Here is a 12898-nt window from a genome sequence, read left to right as displayed (position 1 = left end):
ACAAAGTGAAGGGTGCCTGCAATCCCAGCATTCCTGGGGTGGGGGCAAGAGCCTAACTTTGTGAGGATACCTGGCTAAACATCTAATTTATAGCCAATGAATGAGACCCTGTCTCAAACAAATAACATTAATAGTCTTTCCAATGAATGCTACCATTTAGCTGTGTTCATGAGGTGGGATTCACAGGACCAGCTAAGCTAGTCTGTACTTCATAGTGCTTGCAGGCATCCCAGGCCAGCAAGCACTAGACAGTGTGAGGCATGAAACTCCCATGGTTAAAAAAAAATCATGGGCCGACAAGTGTCACGAAAAATGTACGCCAACACCATTGATAATACACACTAATGATGGGTATGTATGGCATGTGTATTTTAAATAGACATTATATAACTTCTAACCGTGTGCACACGTGTGTGTGCGCACTTGTGCGTGCTCCCGGGGGTAGGGCCAGCATGAAGGTTCAACCTCAGTGACCTGAGTTAGATTTCCGAGAACCAACATAGTTAAATGCGGCATACACATTTAATCCAAGAACTCCTGGTCTAATCAGAAAAGCTATTAAAATATTTGGAGGTCTATCACAACTGTAGAATGCTTGCTTGGCATGCAAAAGGCCTTGGGTTTGAATAAAACACCCTCCAATATATACCATTCCACCCCAAACTTTAGGCTAAAATGAAAGATAGAAAACATTAAAACTTGGAACTGAGCCTTCAGGGTCAAAGCCCGGTCCACACACTTTCCTCTCTCCCCTTCTCTTAGAAGTGAGGATGTTATCTAGGGTGGAGAGGGACCTAGCTCACAAAACCATTGACAGGATTATTCTAGGAATAACTTGTACATTCACATATAAAGATGGATTTAATTTGAATTTGGGCTTTTTGCACAAATGGGTTCACTGAAAAATCAGCTCCTGGTAATTACATTCTTACAACACAATAAACATGCGTGGGGTGGAGACTCATACCATGTCTTGTGTGTGCCAAATCTTGGACTCAATATTCAACCACAACTAAATACAAATAGGTAAATTTAAAATTCTCTGTGCTTGGTGGTGATGGGTGCTTGTGTCAGAACCTCGGGCATCTGTATGAGTTTGGGAGAGCCTAATAATATTGTTGCAGCATTCCTTTGTTGATGGCCATTGGTTCTCCATCCTTTGACTTCTAGATGGTTACATACATGTCTTTGTGTAAATTTTGAGAAGATGTTGAGTCAGGAAGGTTCAACCATTCCCATTCATAGCAGATAAAGAAGTTACAGTTTCTAAGAAAAGTTCAATTTTAGTGAAGGCACTCATCAGTAAGAGTCAGGGAGATGGGTAAGTCAGTGGATCCCTAGAATCCATGGGAATTTCCTCTGCAGTATACATGTGCACACACACTAAAACCCATTTCTTATATTTGTTCAGAGTGGCCATGTTTATAACTATGGTATCTGGGAGGCTAAGACAGGAGGGTCACACATGTAGTCTGAGCTACAAAAACACATGAAACAAAAACTATGCCAATGAGTGTTTTGCCTACATGTTTCTCTGCCACACACGAACACAGTAATGACAATTGTGGATTGTGTGTGGCTCTGGGCGTTGGACCTGGGTCCTCTGGAAGAACTCCTGGAGCTCCAACAACGACCAGGGGAAAAGTTGACGCGTAGTTCTACTCCACGATCCCTCCCTCCTAAACCTTTCTCTTAGTCTCCTATTGGGTTATTGGCATGTAGTGTTAGGTGGAATTTATCGGTGCCCTTTGATGTGCATGACCCTAATTAGGGATGCTAGTTTTCTAGTAGTCTCCACTTTGGCCAAAACAAAACCTTATGTGAAAAACCAATTCTCCCAAGAACCAGGAAAAGCATACTAGCGGTACTCACACACTTGGCGACTGGGCAGCCCTGCGAGCTCTTGCCTTCTTTCCCCGTGTACTCTACCTTCTCAATTCGTACTGCCTTTCCTTTATGGCCATACCTGAGTACAGAAGAAAGAGGAGGTGGGACTAATTAATAATGACAGTCTGTAGATACAAATGAACATGAGTTCAAATGATACCATTGTCAATTACATCAGCTAAAAGCCAGCTGCTGTGTGGCGGGTTGTTACCCAGTTCTAAGGAGAGCCTGACCTCAACACAAGCGACGGGAGGTTAGGGTTACAGCATTGGTGGTGGTCATCTGACCTATTTCTACCGTTGTACAGTAATAATAGGCTTTGTAGTGTGGGGGCATGTCTCCAGGGCCCCGAGCTCCTGGGAGGACGGACTTCATTCGCCTCAGGGTCCCTTGCACTGACCCAGGTTCGCAGGGAAGAATGGTTTTAGCAGGGAAACACATCTCCTCACCTAGTCTCCATGAGCTCCCTGACAGCAGCAACACTTGGTCCTGCCCCCAGGTGTGTATAATATGGGCCTTTGTCTTTTTGTGTACCTCCATCTGTGGAAGGAATAAGATTATTAGACCCAGTTTCGCAAAAAAAACCACAGGGGCTTTTTTCTTTTTGAAAGAATAAGACAACAGGTCCTGGCATCGGACTTGCCCCTGTTGCCACCTTCTGGCTCCTAATTCTTCTAGGCGTCAAAGGAGAGAAGACCAAAAAATTTAAGGGGGTTGATTGTATTTATTCTCTCGTCTACCTTTTTATTAACGATTAGCAATTATTAAGATGGGGGTCTCAGTAGAGCCTCAACCTACTAAGCAGCCAAAGATGACCTTGAACTCTACTGCCAATTACACCTGGCTCCCTCGTCCACTTTGGAACGTAGTTATCTATAGTCACTGCTAATAAATCTGAAAAGTTAGCTTCGGTATTTATAATGCAGGTGTACAAGAAAGTTACTTGTTACAATTATCAGTTATATCCAAAAACTGACAACTGTATTTCTAGCCATGGTATTTTTACAAGTCATTATTCTGGTGTGAGGATGTATCTCAGATGTGGGGGGGCTTCCTTGGCACATAGAATGCTGTAGGTCGATTTGCTGGTAATGAGGGGGTGGGAACCAGTATAGCAAGCAAGGGAATATTTGAAATAAAAAAAAATAACAAAACAAAGTAAGGCAGAAAATAAGATACACCCAAACTGGCTTCACCACCTCCTTTATCCTGGAGGGGTAGGCGGGGCAGAGGCAGGTGGATCTCCATGTTTGCATGTGGGTTTGTACACATGCATGCAAAAGCCTGTGAAGGATGAAGGTTCTGAGCCTCCACGTGGGTGCTGGGAATTGAACCTGGGTCCTCTGGAAGAACAGGGATGTTTCTGCCCATAGCGACATTTGGCAATGATTGGGGTGTGTATGCACTGTGGCTTCCATCTAATATAAAGGGACCCGGAATAACATGAAATCAAGCATGTCAGGACAGTCCCTGCTTAGGTCTAACATGTCAAAACTGCTAAGTGGGACAAGCACCGATCTGAAAATGGCCTACTTTTTGAGTGTTTTAATACTATCCTGAAAACAAGATGCTCACTTACAATGATGCTCCTGAGATGACTGTGTTTAAGAACACGGCATCACTTAGAACAGCGCCTCTCAACCTTCCCAATGCTGAGGCCTCTATAGATCCTCATGTACATGAGGCTGTGGTGAGCGATGCAAAGCTGATATTTATGGTGGCCAAAGGTCAGTCACCCCCCAAGGGGTTGAGAATCACTGACTTAAAAAAAAAAATCACGGCACTCAATGTCCATCAATGTGCTGTCAGGCCTGCCAAACCCAATAACCACGAACTCAGGAAACCCAGAAAAGTACTTCACGGCAGGTGAACTAGCTCAAACAGTCCTGATTCATACCTATCGCTCTCTATGCAGTCCGGTGCTTGCCTTGACCTTGCTAAGAAGCCAAAGAAGATTCTCCCACCACTGCCTCCTGGATGGACAGTGACTAGTCAGGGTACAAGGTAAACTTTCATGTCTCATACATGAGACAATTTTTCAAGAAAGAATGATCTGTAATTGTGACACCAGTGGAGACTGATGTCTTAGAAACAGGGCCGTTTTGTTTCAGAGAAAGAAAAAGCCATCTGTGCCAGCAAACACCTTGAATTGCAACATCCAGGAAGCAGAGACTAGTGTATCCTCCTAAGCCTGAGGAAAAGCTTTCTTTTTCCCTTTAATGTTATGTATGCGAATGTTTTCCCTGTATGAATATATGCATGTGTGTGTACCAAGTGTATGGCAATTACTCCAGGAGGTCAGAAGAGGGCGCTGGGTTTCCTGGAAACAGTTGTGGATGTGTGACCCACCGCATCTGCGCTGGGGACTGAACCTAGGTCACCTGCGAGAACAACGCTTCTGAAACATTTCTTCCAGCTCTTCCAGCTTTTAAAATCTTTGTCTGTGCATGTGACTGCAGTGCCCAGTAGAGGATGCAGTTAGGATCTCCTGAAGGCGGAGTAGCAGATGGTGTGGGAACCACTGCCTGCCTGGCTGACTCATTTCTTTAGCTCTATTTGTTTTGTTTTGTTGTGACAAGTTCCTATTAGACAGCCCAGGCTTCTGTCTGGCAGGCAGTGATGGCCCTTAATCCCAGCACTCAGGAGGCAGAGGCTGGCAGATCTGAGTTTGAGGCCAGCCTGGTCTATAGAACAGAGAAGCCCTGTCTCAAACCCCCTCCCCCCCCCAAAAAAAATTGCTTCCTAGTAAAACCCAGTTTCCTCAGCACCAACCAGAGAACATCCATCATGGCTTCTGGGCACATGAGATATTTTTGGCTATCTACAACCATACTTGTTTTTATTGCACATTCGGTTTTTCACAAGAAAAAGCTATCAAATTAAATACTTGTAGGTTGGAGTCTATATATTTAAACAAATATTTTAAAATTGAAATCCATTCTTTGTCATGAAAATGAACTACTTTAATCCTATTCTTCACTTGAAAAAGTTTACTTTTCCCAGCTGAAACTTCCTTTTCTCTAAGGACAATAGAAAAACAGGAACAGAATTCCTTAGAGCATCTTAGCTAGACTACAAAGATGAATTAGAAGCAAACAAGCACACCAACAATCACGTACCATTACAGTCACAGGTGGGCTCTTCTGTCTCGTTCACTTCGGGTTGCAAGAATTTTGCAGGGTCTCTAAGGTATTTCTTGATGTGCTCAAAAAACTCCATCTGGACACTGTGTGTGGCGGAGTCACTCCGTGGTCCGTGGCTTGGTGCTTGCGCTTCTGGCTTCGCATTCACACCTGCCATTCCGTTGGAACCTGACACATTCCCTTTCCTGAGGATGGATGCTGGGTCTGGCAAGGGTGACTCAGGAGAGGTACCAGGCAACGTCGGTGGTATCGGATGCACCAGGTTCTCTTGAGCGCCTAGTTGTAACTGTGTTTGAGCAGCACCAGGCATCATGTTAGCACACTGGTTGGACTGAGGGGAGGGCTGAGGCAGAGGGTGAGCTTTCTCACTGCTATTCACTGAGGACTGTACCTGAGAATTATCTACCGGCTCTGCAATTGCCTGCCCGCTGGATTCTGTCTTGATTTGGCATGTTGGTAGAGCATCTGGTGGCTCGACTTTAACATTCTCCTTTGCCAGTTCAGATTGTCTTGTGAATTTTATCTGACGGAGAGGAAGAAATGTCATATAGGGTTGTAAGGGTATGTTATTCTGAGCTATTGGTTTCAATTTCTGGGAAAAGATAGCAGGGTTTCCAAACATGTTAGGAACGCTGTGTGGACCAGACTGGCCAAATCTTTGAAATTTGGATGATATCCAAATGTCATGCATATTACTATACTGAGTTGCAAGTTGCTCTTGCTTCTGATCGTTTTTTTGAGAGCTAGGGAGTGGAGGTTCCTTTTTCCGCTTGTCTGTTTTGGGGGTTTGTTTTGCTTTCTTCTGGGTCTTGTTCTTTGGCTTTGCTGGTGGTACACTAGGTTTGTTTTGTATACTCGATGCTGGTTTCTCTTGTGCCATGCCTTTCTCCTGACTAGGTTTCTGCTGTGTATTCTTTGCAGCAAGGCTCCCTGGTGTACTTCCGGCATTCTTGACGTCTGGGTTTATGTGATTGTAATTAATTGTAGATGCAAGCTGGGTTAATTGGGCTGCAACATCTTCTTCAATTTGACTGTAGGGCACATCCTGGCATGGTGGCTCATGCTGGGAATTCAACTTTTGGTCGCCGTTTAGTGCCTGACTGCAGTCTTCTGGATTATGACTTTCTACTGGCAATGGATATGAATTCTTAGAACTATCAAGGGTAGGTTCGTCTCCAGCTGTAAGTGAATCTGAATCTTTAAGTGTTTGGTTAGTAGCTGAGCTATCCGGCAACTTGAACTCTGTGTTCTGGTGCTGAAGACACTTTATGTTTGTGTCTTGGAGGTCTTTTCTCACAGAATTAAGGATAGCCTTGCAATTGTCAAGCAGACTAGCTGTCCTCTGATCTGTTTCTTCACCCTTCTCTGGCTTTGATGGAGAGGAATTCTCGGATGGAGCTTCTGAAAGCTGCGTAAGGGCTTCAATGGCTACTACTTGTTCCAGGGTGAGTCTCCTGTCTTTCATTAGTGATAGAAGACTTGGCTGAACTGGAGAGTCATCTTTAGGGTCTTTACTAGGTATCTTCTCGGGGCTTTGGGGTTGACAGCCAGAGCTGTGTGTCTCAGGACGATCCTTAGGGATGGTGGAGGCTGCAGCAGATTGGCAGTTCAAGCCAGGCTTCTGGAAGAACAAAGTGTCGCTCGACCCCTTGAGATGATCACAGCTCCTATCGGAAGCGACAGAGTTCATGGCATCCTTGCCGTTGGAGGGGCCAGGCAGCAATTTAGAGGAACTATTTCCTAGCACCTTGCTAATTTCTTCAAGATCCAATTTGTTGATTGGAAGGTTTGTGTCCGTAGGTAAACAGTACACATTTTTCATGCCGTTTCTCATGGCCTGAGGAAACATCGGGGAAGGCTGGCTTTGTTGCTTGTCATCTTCAGAGGACCGGGGCTTTCCAACCTCAGTTAAATTTGTATCGAGGTCTCCCTTGACTTGACTCTCTGGGCTTGATTTCTTGTTTGGTGTCCAATTCTCCACCTCGATTCCTGTCATGCTCTCTGCATTCTTCCCTACATTTTCAAGGGGTTGTGAATTCAAATCCAATCTCTGCTCTTCCCCATGGCCACATTGACTGTCTTCCATGGACTCTGATTTGGGGCCATTTACTGGTTTGTTGTTATTGTCTCTCTGTAAAGTAAGCACAGAAATTTCTCCCATTAGCTGCTGAAATAAGACAACTGCTTCAGTCCTTGGTTCACAGACTCTTGCTATGCATCCAAGCAGGCTCCGTGTCAGTACAGGGACTACAGGTGAGGACACTTAAAATGAGCTTAGAGACATGGCTTCAGTAGCATGCGTTACATCCTAATCTTCCTCCACACACCCATCCCTGTCCCATGTAAACCACAGCTCCCTCCTGTAACTCCAAGGAGGCAGAGGCATGTAAACCTGTGTATGGTCTATGACCTGTAGGCTGGCCAGGGCTATATAGAGTGACTCAGCCAATCAAAAGTAGTAATACACATGTTCAGATGTGTGGTTGAATTCAATACCCAGCATCACAAAGGATTGGGGGGGGGGCATTTGTGATGCAAAGCTGAAGTGCACAGCATATTGAATTTTCCCTGTGACCCCATCACAGGCATGAACAATTTGTCAAAATCTGTTGAAAGATGGAACTGTTATCATATGCATAAGTTCTTTCTCTCTCACCTACCTTCTAATACACACACACACAGTATGAAAGGAGAGAAATGAGTCACGGCTTCATGCACTATACCCTAGGGAGCGATTGCCTGGCATTTCTTCTTCAACCCTCAGGCACTGGATTACCTGCCCTGAAATGATTATCACCCTGGTATAGTTGCTCACATCTTATGCTCTTCCAGGACCCACATCTCACAACAGCAAGCACTTAAAAAAAATTAAATAACCCACGTATGCACCACCAGGGGCTGGCTCAGTGCTGATTTCATTGCTGATCTGGGTTTGGTTCCTGACATCCACACCTGAAAGCTTCCAACTGCCTACAACTCCAGTCCTGGGAGATCTAGTGCCCTCTTCTGTGTGTACAACAAAGTCACACACACACACACACACATTCACACTCAACCACACTAAATATCCAGGGGGGTGTTGGTGCATACCCCTGCACTTCAGATGTTCAACAAGTCCAGTGCATCTGCAAATCTCTAAAGTCACCTTGAACCAAAACTGTGGGAAGCCTCGGGTCGGACCCACCTTTATTACTGTGTGCCTGCGCAGAAGACTGTCACATGCAGAAGCATTATTGGGCAAGGTTCGAGGCTGAGTAAGTTAGCAGGGAGCCAGCTGAGAAGACCACATATATTCCAACTGTGAGCACCACTATGGCAGAGGAAGGCTAGCTCTCTCTCAAACCACGCCACCCTGGTACTCTCCTCCACACCTCCCGTGCAATCTCATGACAAATGTGGTGGAGCAGAGACCTTGGGATTATTTCCTAATTCCATCAAAAATTAACAGCACAGTCAGGTATGGTGTCCCAGACCTTGAATATTAGTAGTGGAGAGGCAGAAGCAGGTGCCTTTCTCAGAGGCCAGCCTTGTTCTAGACCCCTTGTCCACCAGCGATGAAGATCACTGATCTTGTTCCTACCTCAAGAGCTGGAACTTTCAGTGCAGACCATGGGCAGGGTAACTAATTTCAGAGAAGATATATGATAGACGCTTAAGGCAAATTATCCGCCTTCTCTGGTTTCTTTCCAAAAAATAAAAATCCTCAGGTCTAGTGTGGTGGTTCCCTGCGTATAAATGCAATGAGGAGGGTGAGGAGCGCTCTGCTACATAGTGAACTTCAGGCCAATGAAACCCCATATAGGCCACACCTTTTCTCAAACAAATTCAACTGTCCTTCTTAGCCAACCCTTCTTAGTCTGTATCAGGAGGAGGGCAACTCAAGGCAGCTTACTTTAAGAAAAATTTAAGAAGGGGGGGGCAGGAGGAAGGATGGGAGAGAGAACAGTGGTTGGAATGTAAAATAAAGAAAATTAAAAAAAACGAAAATATACAAAAAAGAAAAATTTAAGCTGAGAAAAAAAAAGTCCCCTTTATGGAAGGGATTCCAAGGGAGAAACATGCGAAACCCCATCACTCGTTTACAAGCTACAAACAGACCCCAGAATTTTAAAATAGCTAAGCAAATTCTAGAACAGAAAGTCTTAAGGTGGTAGTCTACACACAACTGTGAGGCAGGTGACAGCTCTCATCTCTAATCCTGGCTTTCTTGAAGGAGAAGCAGGAGGCTGGTGCAAGCAGGGTTACTTAGGGCTTGTGGGTGAAAGAAATGCCCTCCCTCTGGCTGTCCAGGAAAAGACTTTGCTTACCCGGTTGACCTTGAACTAGGAGATCCACAGCCTAAAGGAGGTGCCAGATTTGAAGTCCTTTCTTTAGCCTAATCCCAGCATGGTGGCATGCACCTGTAGCCAGAACACTTCGGAGACAGAGATAAAGGCAGCCTCCAGTAAGAGACCACCAAGTCTATGAAGATTCCCAGGCCAACCAAACATCAAGAGTTCATCTCAAAAAAGAGCAAAGTGCCGGGCGGTGGTGGTGCACGCCTTTAATCCCAGCATTCGTGAGGCAGAGGCAGGCGGATCTCTGTGAGTTTGAGGCCAGCCTGGTCTACAAGAGCTAGTTCCAGGACAGGCTACAGAGAAACCCTGTCTCGAAAAACCAAAAAAGAGCTAAGAGACTCAGGTTGTTGAGGTCTGATCTGGCCAGGAGTGTTACAGAAAACCCTGCCTCAAGAAATCCAAGCACACACTGGATTAAGAATTAAAATGCTGTAGCTGTGCTTAGAATGACCAAAGGCAAAATCTGCCAGGTCCCACTTAGGCTGCCCAGCAACTGAAACTCATTCATTACTGCTGGGGGAAAGTCGTAAGTGCCATGACTCAGCAACTCCACTGCCATTTATCCAGGAAAATGAGAGCATTCGCTCGGTCCCTCTGCACTGAAAACCGTGAGTAAAAATCTTCACAATGGGTTTCTTCATAGAGGGAAAGAGACGATTCAAATGTCAAACAGAGAGACATGGACAAACACAACATAGTATACTTAACAATACAACACTACTCAGGAACAAAGTACCTTAGTGAATGGCAGAAACAGTCAGGGCCCCACTTCAATGAGAAAGACATCAAGAAGAAGTATTTTTTAAAATATGACACCCAGGGCTGGAGAGATGGCAGAAAGCCATCTGTAACTACAGTCCAAGAGACATCACCTTTAGACCCCTAAAGGCACCAAGCCAGACGTGTGGCACAGACTGAAGGCAACAGCCAGACGTGCGGCACATGTTTTATCCTCAGCCCTCTGAAGGCAGAGGCAGGCAGCTCTGAGTCTAGCAACGCCCCGCCCCACCCTCACAAACACAAACCAGAAGGTAAATGGCATAAAATGCAATTTAAAAACCTGATTCAGATGTAAGGTGTGGTGGTGAGCACTTGTGTTCCCCTCCGAATTCAGATGGCATTGGCTCCCCACGAACTGGAATTAAAGGTGGTTGTGAGCCGGCTGACATTACGCATACCGAGAATGCAGCAGGAAGTGCTCTTAACCACATCTTTCTAGTCCCATGTGGTTTCTTTTTGAGTCTTGCCATATACCTCAAGCTGTTTGATTTTCCATCTGTCCCATCCTTCCAACTGGTGGGAGGAGCTTAAGAAAAAGACTGAGCGTGCCTATAATGTCAGCAACCAGGAGGCAAGGTAAAGAAGTCCACCTAGGCTACCCGAGACCCTACCTCAAAACCAAGAACACTGACTGACTGGTACATCAGGTCTCCTGGCTAATACCTATAATTTCACTACCTGGGAGTTGAAAGCCACGATGATGGCCAAGTTTGAGGGACAGCCTAGGCTGTGTGGGCTAGAGAGAACATGTTGAAACATCAAAAACACTACTCATTTACTGGTCCACTTAAATAATTGCGGGAAGAGCGGAGACATTAGTGCTGATGGAGGGCTTTGAACAAAGCCTTGTTGGGACAATGATGTTAAAACTGCATATTATTTACAACCTGGTGTTAACTATATGTATGTTCAAGAAAAAAAGAATATATCCAGCTATAACTTGACAATTAAAATTCAAATAGGAATGACATGAAAATAAATGCATACATACAGATGTATGAAACATCTTTTTGAAAATTGCCATACTCTGTTGAGTTCAAGGCCAACCTGTTCTACGGGGCTCCAGGACAGGCTCAAAAAAAAAATATATCTAGGGCTGGAGAAATGGCTCAGCGGTTAAGGGCATTGTCTGCTCTTCCAAAGGTCCTGAGTTCAATTCCCAGCAACCACATGGTGGCTCACAACCATCTGTAGTGAGGCCTGCAGGAAGAATACTGTATACATAATAAACAAATAAATAAATATTAAAAAAAATATCTAGAATTACAAGAAGATGCAACCACACCACACCAAGTGTTCCGTTAGCCTGGTGTGTAATCCTTGAATGAGGGAAAGCAGGATGGTCATAAATTCAAGTACCAACTTTAGATCCGTTCTTCCAGAGGCTGAGACAGGAGAATCAGAAATTCCAGGCCCCAGGGCCAGGGTGGATTTTATGAAGACATACAAAGGAAACAAAGAAAAAAGGACCCTTTTCTCTAGATTCAAGAACCAAAGACACAAACTCTTACCAGCTGTGGGGGCGTGGGCCTGAGACATTTAGTAGTATGTTTGTGCACACCTTTAATCCCTCCCGGCAGTTGGAGGCAGAGGTCACCAGCCTACATAGTGAGTTCCAGAAGAGCCAGAGCCGAACAGTGAGACCCTGCAGATATTAAACTACACTGAGTGCCATTATCTGAGGACGCTTTCCTTTTCCTGTAGAACCCAAGGCCTTGCCAGGGAGTGCTATCACTGTGGTAATTAGCCAGGCAACTCCTTAGCAAACCAATACCGTTCTCAGAGGGGTCCTAAGGTGCTTGTTTCCTTCATCTGCCTGAGGAAGGCTTCAAGAAATACTTCCTTTGTTATCTTGACCAGAGGCAAATCTTTCCCTCGGAGCTGCCACCACCAAGGTCTAGAGAAGTCAGGCTGAGGGGTTTGAAATCCCATTTTCCAAGGTGGGATTGGGAGTCTGATAAGGAAGGTGAGAGCAAGGAGCAGTTGTGAGAGGCAGATAAAGGAAGAATGTCTAGGTTGCCACTGTGCTTACCCAACTGAAGCTTCACTGTTTGCCTTACAGTCATCTGGAAATTAGCTAGAGCCGCGAGCTGAGTGAATGACTCACGCCTGCTAATTCCAGGTTTAGAGGCTGTAGCAGGAGAGGTGTGAGCTGATGGAGGCCAGTATGGCCTCTGACCCCGTCTCCAAAATAAATGTTGCCAGGTATGGTGGCACATGCCTCCAAACCTAGGCAGATCTCCGGTTCTGGTTCTGAGTTCCTGTCCCAAACAGATAATGTGAATGTGTCTAGATATCATTCTACCACTGAGCTAAAACCATACCATGAGCTACTCTTAAAAACTGAATGTTTTTGCCATTTTTATGCCTTGTATCTTGTCTCCTGAATTTCCTTACAGCTCAGAAAGACCTTACCCACCAGCAGGAATAACACGACATCAAAGAGCAAAATAAATCTAGTGCGATGGTTTAGTGGATCACGGTTCCTGATGATTCTAAAACAGCCGGCTTATGTTTAGTCCCTGGGCCCTACATAATAGAGCACTCAACCCTTGGCATCCATGTGAACACAAATTCAGTCTAGGAGAGGGCAGGCACAAGAATTGCTGGGATTGAGAGAAATACTAGAACGTCCCAGATAGCAAGGATGTCCTTCATCACCTGATAACAACAATGAAAATAATTTCACTGAGCTAAGCGGTGGTGGCACACACCTTTAATCCCAACCCTAGGGAGGCGGAGGCAGCCTGG

General features: G+C 45.2%; 1 protein-coding gene across 3 annotated transcripts in view; it reads right to left on the bottom strand.

The window, feature by feature from the left end:
- Positions 1-12898, bottom strand: part of Tet1 (tet methylcytosine dioxygenase 1) — a 49382-nt gene that overhangs the window by 18551 nt on the left and 17933 nt on the right. For all 3 annotated transcript variants that reach the window (XM_075980126.1, XM_075980127.1, XM_075980128.1), the window contains 3 exons: positions 5007-7161; positions 2337-2427; positions 1873-1966 (listed from right to left, as the gene is read on the bottom strand). In XM_075980126.1, coding sequence (XP_075836241.1) covers positions 1873-1966; positions 2337-2427; positions 5007-7161 — 2340 coding nt within the window. The remainder of the gene's footprint in view (positions 1-1872; positions 1967-2336; positions 2428-5006; positions 7162-12898) is intronic.

The sequence above is a fragment of the Microtus pennsylvanicus genome, chromosome 7 (genome assembly GCF_037038515.1).
Source record: "Microtus pennsylvanicus isolate mMicPen1 chromosome 7, mMicPen1.hap1, whole genome shotgun sequence".
Classification (NCBI taxonomy): Eukaryota; Metazoa; Chordata; class Mammalia; order Rodentia; family Cricetidae; genus Microtus; species Microtus pennsylvanicus.
This window is presented reverse-complemented; position numbering and strand designations above follow the sequence as displayed.